This window comes from Hypanus sabinus, chromosome 1 (genome assembly GCF_030144855.1).
Source record: "Hypanus sabinus isolate sHypSab1 chromosome 1, sHypSab1.hap1, whole genome shotgun sequence".
In the NCBI taxonomy this organism is placed as follows: Eukaryota; Metazoa; Chordata; class Chondrichthyes; order Myliobatiformes; family Dasyatidae; genus Hypanus; species Hypanus sabinus.
In genome coordinates, this window is record NC_082706.1 from 108,117,098 (window position 1) to 108,129,755 (window position 12,658).

General features: G+C 43.1%; 1 protein-coding gene across 4 annotated transcripts in view; it reads right to left on the minus strand.

Moving 5' to 3' along the window:
• The window catches only part of kif9 (kinesin family member 9), a 92,232-nt gene extending 87,258 nt beyond the window's left edge, over positions 1 to 4,974 (minus strand). For 2 of the 4 annotated variants that reach the window (XM_059974001.1, XM_059974004.1), the window contains exons 1-2: positions 4,821 to 4,974; positions 2,449 to 2,550 (exon numbers count right to left, since the gene is read on the minus strand). In XM_059974001.1, coding sequence (XP_059829984.1) covers positions 2,449 to 2,550; positions 4,821 to 4,838 — 120 coding nt within the window. In that variant the 5' untranslated portion in view covers positions 4,839 to 4,974. Of the gene's footprint in view, positions 1 to 2,448; positions 2,551 to 4,693 lie in introns of all 4 variants that reach the window. The other 2 variants (XM_059973985.1, XM_059973992.1) reach the window with 2 other exon arrangements.
• Positions 4,975 to 12,658: the final 7,684 nt, after the last annotated feature.

Below are 12,658 nucleotides of genomic sequence, written 5' to 3' on the forward strand. Positions count from 1 at the left end.
ATTAAGACTGACAGCAAGTTTACGAGGTCTGCTGGGGTATAAAAGTAATATTTAAACCAATCCCTAGGTGATCTCAAATAGTTTAATCCTGAAATGAGCTTCAGTACTCTGTCTGCTTTTTCATACCCAGATAGGAGGCACTTGCAGAAAAGTTGAAAAAGTCTTGCTACTCGACATATGCATTGTTTTTGATCAAGAACAGAAACTATACATGGTAATATCTGATAACTCATCTTTACTTTTTTAAAGTACTGAGTTAGGCTAGCACAGCCTGACTGGCCTAAACTCAAATGTATCAACATTTATACAACTTGCTTTAGGCATACAGTTTTTAATATGGATAACACATGACCTCTGTGTCTTTAGTCTCTTTTGTTATTCCATTGAATCCAAATGTTACTTGAAGAACAGCATTTGGTATTCCAATTCAACATATTTCAGTCATTAGGACACCACAATGTGATCAGAAAATGGTTTTCTAAATCTCACCGGATCTATTCGGAGGCCTGTCCAACTCAGGCTCTGCCTCTTTACTCCTTGCGAAATAGACAACACTGGAAAGGTTTAATTTATGTCTGTACTTGGCTGTTCTCAGAAGATGGTAATTGTTTCCTTTTGTAAATGATGCTCAAGGAAGTTAGCACACAAATAATTAGGAAGGTAAGTGGAAGGTTGGCCTTTATTGTAAGAGGATGGAGTAATGGCAAGTCATTCAACAATTGAATCAACTGTTGGGGAGACTATACATTTAAGGGATATATTAGCACAGGAAGCAGTTGAGGAGATTGAAAATACAAAAAAACTGCAGAAAATACAAAACAAAAACAGAAATTGCTGAAAATAGCCAGCCAGCATTCTAATTTTATTCTAAATTTGTCTAGCTCTGACAAAAGATCGAAGGTGGTGATACCAACTGCCCCATCCTCTGACCAGTCACTCTAGTTCCCATCCTCATACCAAACCAGTTTAAACCCTCCCCAATAGTTCTAGCAAATCTGCCCGCAAGTATATCTGTCCTCTAGTTCAAGTGTAACTTGTGCTTTTGTACAGGTCATACCTTCCACAGAAGAGATCCCAATGATCCACAAATCTGAAACCTTGCCTTATGGTTTTCTGTCTCTTTCACCAATCAGCTTCATCCTTCCCATTCCAGGTTTCACCTAACACCTGGTTTTCCTCTCTCCTACCCCCACCTTTTAAATCTACTCCTCAGCTTTTATCTCCAGTCCTGCCGAAGGGTTTCACTCTGAAATGTTGACTGTAAAAAAGATTACTCCCCTACGCCAGTTCCTCAGCCACACATTCATCTGCCAAATCATCCTATTCTACTCACAATGGCATGTGGCACAGGAAGCAATCCAGACCTTACTAACTTTGAGGTCCTGCTTTTCAGCTTCCTACCTAGCTCCTTATATAATCTCTTCAGGACCTCATCCCTTTTCCTTCCTATGTAGTTGGTACCAGCATGTACCACGACTTCTAGCTGCTTACCCACCTCCTTTCAAATGCTGTGGACTCAGTCTGAGACATCCATGACCTTGGCACTGGGGGAGGCAACGTACCATCCAACTACCTCTTTCACATCCACAGAATCTCCTCACTAACAAGTGAGAATCTGCAGATGTGGGAAATCCACACAACACACACAAAATGCTGGAGGAACTCTGCAGGGCAGGCAGCAAGTTTCAGCCCAAAACGGCGATTGTACCTTCTTCCATTGATGCTGCCTGGCCTGCTGAATTCCTCCAGCATTTTGTGTGTGTTGCACAGAATCTCTTGACTGTTTCCCTAACTATTGAATTCCCTATCACCACTGCATTCTTCGTCTGCCTCCTTCCCTTTCGAGCCACGAGGGCACTTCAGCTTTCTCCTCTCCCATCCCAACAGTATCCACAATGATATACTATTCCCTTTCCCTCTCCTGACAGCCACCCAGCTACCCACCTTCTGCAACTTAGGGAGTGACTATTTCCTTGTAGCTCTTACCTATCACTTCCCCATTCTCCTGTAAGAGCTGAAGGCCATCCAACTGTTGCTCTGGTTCTCGAACAGTGGTCTGTAAGGATATACTTCATGGCGATGTAGTTATCCCAGATCTCCCACATCTGAAGAACGCACCACTGATCCTGGAACCATTCTCACTACTCTAGGTAGACCTAATAGACAAAGAAAGAAAGAAACTTACCAGATACTTACCTTAACCTCTGCTTCTTCTAGCTGAAATCTTTTGAGCCAAAACCTCAAGCTCTCCAGTTGAACACTTTGAAACAATGGCTAAGAGCCACTCTGCTTTAACTGCCAACTGCTGAATAAACTACGATATCTCAAGCCCGCCAAAAAGTTTCAAAAGGCCCCACTCATGTTTTTATCTCCAATGGTTCAACTGGATTCTCACCATTATTTTTCTTTTAAAATTTAACTCACTATGGTGTTCTACAATATTCCTACCTCATTGTCAGAGGAGCCCTCAATCATATCTGTTGCAAAATTAGCTGTTGTCCTGATTCTTACAAACACCTTCACACCTGTATTTTTGCTGTCCATGTTATGCTGCAATGGAATGAAGTACAAACATTAGAAAATGAAATATTAGATATTCTTCCAGCTTCAAAATTCTAAGACCAGTGAAGCACCAGCTGTACTGTCAATAAACCGTCTCTTTTTAAATCTCAGTGACTTAAATATTTATTGTCTTAGGTGGTTAAATCAGAATACAGCAAATACAGATATATTTAGAAACATAGAAAACCTACAGCACAATACAGGCCCTTCAGCCCACAAAGCTGTGCCGAACATATCCTTACCTTAGAAATTACCTAGGGTTACCCATAGCTCTCTATTTTTCTAAGCTCCATGTACCTATTCAGGAGTCTCTTAAAAGACCCTATCGTATCCACCTTCACCACCATTGTTGGCAGCCAATTCCATGCACTCACCACTCTCTGCGTAAAAAACTTACCCCTGACATCTCCACTCTACCTGCTTCCAAGCACCGTATAACTGTGCCCTCTAGTGCTAGCCATTTCAGCCCTGAGAAAAAAGCCTCTGACTATCCACACGATCAATGCCTCTCATCTTCTACACCTCTATCAGGTCACCTCTCATCCTCCATCGCTCCAAGGAGAAAAGGCTAAGTTTACTCAAACTATTCTCATAAGGCATGCTCCCCAGTCCAGGCAACATCCTCATAAATCTCCTCTGCACCCTTTCTATGGCTTCCACGTCCTTCCTGTACTGAGGTGACCAGAACTGAGCACAGAACTCCAAGTGGGTTCTGACCAGGGTCCTATACAGCTGCAACTTTACCCCTTGGCTCCTAAATGGAGGACAATGCACAGTATGCCTTCTTAACCACAGAGTCAACCTGCATAGCAGCTTTGAGTGTCTTATGGACTCGGACCCCAAGATCCCTCTGATCCTCAAAACTGCCAAGAGTCTTGCCATCAATACTATATTCTGCCATCATATTTGACCTACCAAAATGAACCACTTCACACTTATCTGGGTTGAACTCCATCTGCCACTTCTCAGCCCAGTTTTGTATCCTATCAGTGTCCCGCTGTAACCTCTGACAGCCCTCCACACTGTCCACAACACCCCAACTTTTGTGTCAGCAGAAAACTTACTAACCCATCCCTCCACTTCCTTATCCAGGTCATTCATAAAAATCACAAAGAGTAGGGGTCCCAGAACAGATCCCTGAGGCACACCACTGGTGACCGACCCCCATGCAGAATATGACCCATCTTCAACCACTCTTTGCCTTCTGTGGGCAAGCCAGTTCTGGATCCACAAGGCAATGTGCCCTTGGATCCCATGCCTCCTTAGTTTCTTAGTAAGCCTTGCATGGGGTACCTCATCAAATGCTGTGCAGAAATCCATATACACTACTCTTCCTTTATCAATGTGTTTAGTCACATCCTCAAAAAATTCAGTCAGGCTCGTAAGGCATGACCTGCCCTTGACAAAGCTATGCTGACTATTCCTAATCATATTATGCATCTCCAAGTGTTCATAAATCCTGCCTCTCAGGGTCTTCTCCATCAGCTTACCAACCACTGAAGTAAGACTCTATAATTTCCTGGGCTATCCCTACTCCTTTTTTTGAATAAGGGAACAACATCCACAACCTTCCAATCCTCCGGAACCTCTCCCATCCCCATTGATGATGCAAAGATCATTGCCAGAGGCTCAGCAATCTCCTCCCTTGCCTCCCACAGTAGCCTGGGCTACATCCCATCTGCTCCTGGTGACTTAAACAACTTGATGCTTTCCAAAAGCTCCAGCACATTCTATTTCTTAATGTCTACACGCTAAAGCTTTTCAGTCCCGTTGTAAGTCATCCCTACATTTAGTGGAGCAAAGGACATTAATTCAAAGATACAGAGGACAATCTACATGTTTCTCCTCCGAATTACGAGAATATTTGAAAAATAGGTCCAACACAAATGATTTCAGTAGCCATATCTTTTTAAGATGCCACCAAGACTTGGAGACTTTTCATCCAAAGCTCTAAAAACTTAACCTGTACGACTGCCCTGGTGAAAGTAGCTTTCCTCTGTATGTCTCCTCCACCTTCCAATAGGGATATAGAAAAAAGTTTTCCGTATGCCTTTCCGCACCTCTTCTCATTGAATTATGAACAAATAAGCCCAGTCTATATGAGGTTAGGATAAGATTGAAGAAGTGTTACCAAAGTATGACTGCTTTTTCTCTCTTGAAGACTCGGTACCACGTCTCCCTCCCCTTCTTCCTCTGGCTCTCCTACCGCATTCAGAGAGCTCCAACTTCCCGCATTGGCATTGCCGGGCCAGTGATACCTTGGAAACTATATCCATGGTAACGGGGCAAGAGTGAGTGCTCTGCCGTAGTGGATCCTCCGATGGTTTCGTTCAGTGTTATTCACACGGGGTGCTTTACTCCTCGGAGGTGTGTTCCCCCAACCCGCGTGGTGACCGTTGCCATGGCACGGTCGCCCTGGAAACAGGACGCGCGGTCGGCGGGGTGGGGTAATCCCTGATTTGAGCCCCTTCCCTGAAGTGTTGTCGTTCCTGTTCGGTTCGGTGTGGTGATTTGTTCAAAGGGAAATGAGGGAGGGGAAATAAACACTGACAGAAGAGCCCAGAACAAAGCATATCGATAAATAAATCACTGCCGATGCTGGAAATCTGAAACAAAACAGAAAATACTGGATATTCTTAAGTCCTAACGAACAGTCAGTTGACACATTAACTTGATTCCTTCTCCATTCACTGTCTGACCTGCTGCGGATTTCCAACATGTTCTGCTTTTATCGTTCCGGTAATGTTATTTAACTAGTTTTAGGTGGGCGAGTTTCGCCTGCCTGGAAACCTCGATCTTCAGTAAACAAGAACAAAATACGAATTGCTGGAGATTTTTTTGCGAGTCGGGCGGCGTCTGTGGAGGCAGAAGGAGTTGGGGGAGAGGTTAAGGTCCTGCATTAGGAATAAGCGCTGCTTCGCTAACCACAAATTGGGCGGGATTTATCATTGCGCTGAGTTGCTGGACTCTATGTGCATATAGAAGCATTTATTAAGAACTCTCGTATCTCAATAAACTGGCTAACTAGTGGTGGTGGATGGGGGGGGGGGGCTGGTTCTGGGAGCAAGACATCTATAGTGCATCCATGTTTAAGTTGGAATGCCGGAGGGCAGTAATGTGCCCCACTGCATCCAAATCGCTTGATACCAGCAGGAAGATACCGCAGGTGGCGGGGATGTGGCCTGCAAGAAAATAAAACCAGAAAATACTGGAAATGCTCAGCGTGCCAGGTCTTACCTGTGGGGAGAGGAAGAAAAGTGTCGGTTCAGGTTTCTAAGATTTTACTCATAAATCTGGACGATTAGGGGGTTTGGATTACACACTATTGGAATAAAGTTTGAGGTTCAATTTCACCTGTATTTGGCTGCCAAGGTCAATGTTTGGCACTTCTTCCCAAAACTCGTCCATTAGCGAATTTGTGGTCCTATTTTCAGAGACAGGGTCAAGTTTATTATCTCTGACATTTGTTGTGAAATTGTTGTTTTGAGGCAGCATTATGGTGCAAGAGATAAGAATTATTCTAAGTTACAAAAGCTGGGCAAACAAGGAATAATGAGGCAGTGTTCATGAACTGTTCTGTAATCTGATAGAAATTACAGGTGGATCTTGATCAACCGGTTAAGTGAGTTGAGGAATGGGATATAGAGATTAATTCAGGTAAGTGCAAGGTGTTTGGGAAGACAAATCAAGTTAGGAGTTTCACAGTGAATTGTAGGACCCTGTGGAGTGTTGTAGAACAGAAACACCGAGCAGGACAAACATAGGGTTCCATGAAAGTGGTGTTGCAGGTAGACAGAGTGGTGAAGAAGGCTTCACACATGTTTGCCTTCATCAATCAGAACACTGATAGGAGAAGTTGGTATGTTATGTTGCAGTTGTACAAGACGTTGCCAAGGCCACATTTGGAATACCTGGTTTGGTTTTGGTCATCCTGCTTTGAAATGCCTAGAGAGAGTGCAGAAGACAGTTGCAAGATGTTGCTGGGTTTCCAGGATCTGAATTATGGAGAAAAATGGAGCAGTTTGGGATTTTTTTCACTGGAGTATATTAAAATGAGGGGTGATATTATAGAGGTGTATAAAATTACGAGAGCCATAGACAGGTTGAATGCTCATAGTCTTTTTCCTGTGGTTGGGAAATCAAGCACTGGAAGGTATTGTTATAAGGTTAGAGGGGGGATTATTTAATAAGAACCAGAGGGGCAACTCTTTCACTCAGAGGGTTCAAAGGTGAACACCAATAAAGAATAATATGTCATTGTTTTCTTAATTCAAGCTTAAAGGTTAAAGGTTCATTTATTATCAAAGGATGTATCCATATACAACTCTGAAATTTGTCTTCTGCAGATAGCCACGACAAAAGAAAGAACATGAAAATCGTGCAGCGAGAAATGTCAAACACACCCCGAACCTGCACCAAAAAGAACGGCATTCCGATCTTCAACCCTCAAACCCCTTCCCTCCGCACAAAACGGAGCAAGAACATCGACCACACAACCCCTCCTCCACACAAAAAAACAGACAACACAAGAATATCAATCACCAAACCAGAAAAGGAACAGGTGAAAAAGCATGGACATAAAAACCATAGGTCTGAAAAAGTCCACAGCCCTTAAATGCAATAGTCCGACCTATAAATGCAGAACCACGAAACATCCTCCAACATTCATCGGAAGGGAGGGACACCACACAAAGCAGAGGTCTACCTGCCTTCCACAGCGAGCCATGCAGCAATAAGCTGTTCTCAGATTCCTTCTCCGGCTGTGATCAAAAGGCAGACAGTTAGCACTGAACTCAGTGTTATTACATGGAAAGGGTGATTGTTATATGGAATGAGTGGCCAGAAGGAATTGGTTGAGGCAGATACATTAACAACATTTGAAAGGTAATTGGACAGATACACAGATAGGAAAGGTTTAGAGGGATATAGGCTAAACATGGAAATGGAATTAGCTCAGATTGAAACCTTGGTTGACCTGGAACAGTTCGGCTGAAGAACCTGTTTCTCTGCTGTATAACTCTGTTAGCTGGATTGATGCTGTGATGCAGGAAGTAGTTGCTGCACTGCCAAACATGCAATCTCTTTAAAGGTCTTCAAGCTGATAGCCTGTCTCTCAAGTATTCACAGAGCTGAGATATCCAGTCCAAGATTTGTTCCTCAGCCATCTTCATTAAAACAAAGTGGCCTAGCAGTTCATTCAAGTTCAACAAGCATTGGAGAACAATACTAATTGGTTATTACATTCCATGTTACTAGTCATTTTGGCCTGAGCCTACTATTTTTGCAAATCAAATTTCATTAGGTGCTATCAGATTAACAGTACAAAAGGAAAGTACGGGCAGCTATGGAGGCCAAGTCATTTCGTATATTTAAGGCAGAGGTGGGTAGATTCTTGATTAGTCAGGGCATGAAGTGATATGGAGAAGGCTGGAGATCAGGGCTGAGAGAGAAAATGGATCAGCCATGATGAAATGACGGAGCAGACTCAATGGACTCAATTTTACTCATATATTTTATGGTATAGCACTTCAGAGTGTGCAAAAGGAAAACAGGTTGAGCTTGGGCACTACAGGAGAAGAAAATGATGAGGAGAGGCAGAGTGAGGAGTTGCTTTAAAATAAGTTAGTAGGAAAATGAAACAAAATGCTGAAATATTGAGCAAGCCAGGAAAAAGTGGTGGAAAAAAGTTAATTAGCATTTGGGGTAAATGCTCGTTTGTCAGTACAGCATTTTAATTAGGTAGGGTGTGCGTGAATTGACTTCTCAGTACTAGTACAGTTGAAATGAATGGGATGTGATGACATTTAATGAGATCTTGTTGGCTTTTTGCAGAATAATCCAGTCAGTTCTTTAACAACACTGTTTACTCTGACTGTAAATTATTTTCCCTTAAATTCCCACCCAATTCTCTTTTAAAAGCCATGATTAATTATGTTTCTGCCACCCTTTATAGGCGGCGGGGTCCATACCATAGCCACACTCAATATAAAGTAAAATCCTCACAATCTGTTTATATCTCATGATTATAATTTTAAACTCTAAATTAAGTTTCATCAGCCACTTGGTCTCCCATTCTGACTGCCTTTCTGTGGCCTCTTCAAATCCATTATTATCCTTCTCAATGTCCATATCCAAGTCATCAGTACAGGCATCCCAGCGCTGACCCTGGGAAACTCCGCATACCAACATCCTCCAGTCTGAAAATTCACTGTGTCTACAACTTCCTGCTTTCTTTCATTATGCCAATGATTTATCAGTACTGCTACTGACCCTTTTATTTCATGTGATTTAATTTTTCTACTAGAGTCCTGTGTGTGACTTTGGTCCAAACAGTTATTTGGAAGGATTTAACACATAAAACATATTGTAAAACACAGCAAATGGCCTATGATGTTTTGCTGAACTAATTAAACTAATAAGTCAATAGACAACCTATTGAACTTGCCCCCTCTTGCCCTAACTGCAAACTCCTCAGTATTATACATTTTGGCCATGGCGGGGAAAAAGATACTGGCTGTCTATTTTCGCCTCTCAAAATCCAATAAACTTCAACTAGTGCCCACTCAGTCTCAGTCACTCCAGAGAAAATGACCCAAGTTTGTCCAAACACTCCTCTCAGCACATTTCTTTAATCCAGGCAGCATCCTAGTAAATTACTTCTGTGCCTTCTTCCAAAGCCTCCACATCTTTTCTATAAAAGGGTGACCAGAAGGGAATGCAGTGCACCAGATATGGCCTAACCAGAGTTTTATAAAGCTGCAACAGAGCACCTCTTTCTCCCTTATGAGGGAGAGAGAGAGAGCCTGCGCTATGCTGAATGCCGGGTGAACAAGTGATCTTTGGAGTACTGCAAGTCTGTGTCTTTGCTATTGCTTTGCTCAAGCTTGAGAGCTCGGTGGTGGGTGCCGATTTTTTTTTGCTGGTGGGGTAGGAGGGATTGTTGCTTGCTGCAGCTTATGCGCGGGAGGGAGGGGAGTGGGGGGAGGGGAACTTTGGGGGTTCTAACATTTAACTGTTGTTCATTCTTTGGGGCCACTCCTCTGTTTTCGTGGATGGTTGCGAAGAATTTCAGGATGTGCATTGTATACATTTCTCTGACATTAAATGTACCTTTGAAATATAACTTCCTGACTCTTGACATCCAAACTAACATGTCTTCTTTACCACCCTATCAAGTTGCACAGCCAATTGCAGTTAAGGGCTTTGCTATTAACTGCGTACTGTCCTTTCACATTTGATCTTCCAAAGTGCAACACCTCACACTTAGCCAGATTAAACTCCATGTGCTATTTCACTGTGCGTATCTGCAAATGATCTATATCCTGCTGTATGTTTTGGCAATTTTTTACATTATTCACAATTACACTATCGTAGTATTGTCTGCAAAGTTTTAAGAAACACCCATCTACGTTTTCATCCAAACCATTTATAGCTAACACAAACAGCAGAGATCCAGTATGGATCTCTGCAGAACACCACTAGTCACAGACCTCCAACCAGAGTAAGTGCCATCAGCTGTACTTCAGTCCTTTATGGACAAGCCAATACTCAACCAAAGTGGCCAACTTACTGTGGGCACACACAAAATGCTGGTGAAATGCAGCAGGCCAGGCAGCATCTATAGGATGATTCTTGCTAAAGATGCTGCCTGACCTGCTGCGTTCCTCTGCAGATTTTCTTGTGTTTGTGAAGTTACTGAGGAGCCCATGTGTTTTAATTTTCTGGATAAACCAGCCGTTTGGGACCTTGTCAAACATTTACTCTGTTCCCTTCGTCAGCATTACTACAATGACTGCTCTTAAAAACTAGTTGCAGAGCACTTGATAGCAATGATAAAAGACACAAATACTTTAATTTTGTTGGAATGTTTGTGTGACCACTACATGATGCTTATTGTTGAACACTTTGCTTCTTTACCTTTCTAATTTGAAGCTGACACATTCCTTTTCACCACTAATCCTTAACAGAACATCTCACAGGGAAGTATAATGTAGAAATATAGGAACTGTGCAGAACAAAAATAGGTCATCTGGCCAAAGAGCTTGCACTGACTATGATTCCAAATTAAATAAATCCCATTTTCTGGCACATGGTCCATATCCTTCTATTCCCTGCCTCAGACATGTCTGTCTCAATGCCTCAGAAACATTGCTATCCTATCTGCTTCCATCACTTCCATAGAAGCACATTCCAGTCCATAAGACCATAAGACAAAGAAGCAGAATTGGGCCATTCAGTCCATTGAGTTCATTCTGCCATTCCATCATGGCTGCTTTATTACTCCTCTCAACCCCATTGTCTTGCCTTCTTGTAACCTTTGATGCCCTGAATAACCTATCAACCACTGCTTTCAATATTTGATAGGTTTCAATGAAAGCCCCCTTACCTACTACTTTATTACTTGCACATCTCTTTTAAACTTTCCTCCTCTCATCTTAAGTCTATGCTTCCACCCTGACTATCTACCCATCTATGCCTCACATTATTTTATATATCTCAGTCAAGTCATTCCTTCAGCTCCTGATGCTGCAGGGAAAACAATCCAGGTTTGTACAATCTCCCCGTGTCCCTTCTCTCAAAGCCTCCACTTTCCTCTCATAATATGGCATCCAGCCTGCAATAAATACACAAACAAGAGAAAATCTGCAGATGCTGGAAATCTAAGTGTAACTCTTGGTTCGGCTACTGGCTTAATACAGCCCCTCCGACCTGGTCAAATTTAAGAAATCTTGTTTGGATGGATGCTGTGTGATCTGACCCCTGTTACAAATCAGTTACCCCGAAATAACAAACAATACACAATATGCAATTAAACGATTGAACTTTATAATTCTTATTTTGACTCTATGGTTAGTAAAGAAAGCAAAAAAAGGAAAAAGGGCCCATTCTCATGAAACAGTCAAATGCGCAATGTTGATATGGCCGTTCATCCACCATCGACCTCCTCCAATTGTCGCTGACCTTCGGACAGTCGCTCCAAGTCCACTCGGTCCGGCGGTCTACCAACTCTCTCCACTCGCGTTTTCTCTCTCCCCAGCAAAAGACTGCAAATTCCCAGCTCCCAGACACACAACAAAGAACAACATTCTGCTCATTGGCCAACATGCCCCGTTATCTCTAGCCATAACCCACATATTGCAGCTACTGAGAAACCATTACCTTAGTAGTGGAACGTTTCAGAGAAGCCACCTAAATGAGATTTCTTAAGTTTGGCCAGGCTGGTGGGGGGGGGGGGGGGAGGGGGTGCTATCATTCCATATATTAAGCCGCAGGCCAAAGCGAGAATTACAATTGTGGGGGCTCGTCCGGGATAAAGCATCAGCATCAATGTTCCTGCTTCCCGGCCAGAACTTCAGGCTGACCTCCAGGGTCCCAAGCATGTCTAGCAAGGTCCAATTAAATCTCTCTGGCTGGGGATCACCCTACAGGTGATAGGGTGTGGTACTCGACTTCTTGACTCTAAGCTTGCCCAGTAACTCATGGATGAGTCTGCTCTCGAAATTCCGTCCCTGATCACTATGTATCCGCCTGGGAAGGCTATAAGATAAATACTTGTCCCATAACACTTTGGCCACTGTAGAAGCCCTCTTGTCCTTATTAGAAAAAGCCTGAATATATCTGGTGTTGTGGTCTGTGATGACTAAGACATTCACCGTGTTGCTGGCATTGGGTTCTATTGACAGGAAATCCATACACAACAGGTCCAGAGGCCCCACACTCTGCAAGTGGGACAAGGGAGCTGCCCATGTAGGCAGTGTCTTCCGCAGTATGCATTGAATGCATGACTTGCAGTATTCTTCGACCTCTGACTTCATCTGGGGCCAGTAAAACTGGTCTATGAGCAATCCACAGGTCTTTTCCACCTCCAGATGTCCAGAATCATCATGAAGTGACTCCAATACTTCTCGGGCAGAACTAGCTGGTAACTCAAAGGTCAGTCTGGGGGTGACGTGACCTGGTATAAGGTCTAGTTCTTCAACTCCAACCTAGGCCATTCTCGCAGTAATGGAGGCACTGATGCACGTTTTGTCTTCTCAACCTGAGCCATGTCTCCCTTTCCGACTGTTGCCCAGATGATACCAATGCCCTTGCTGAG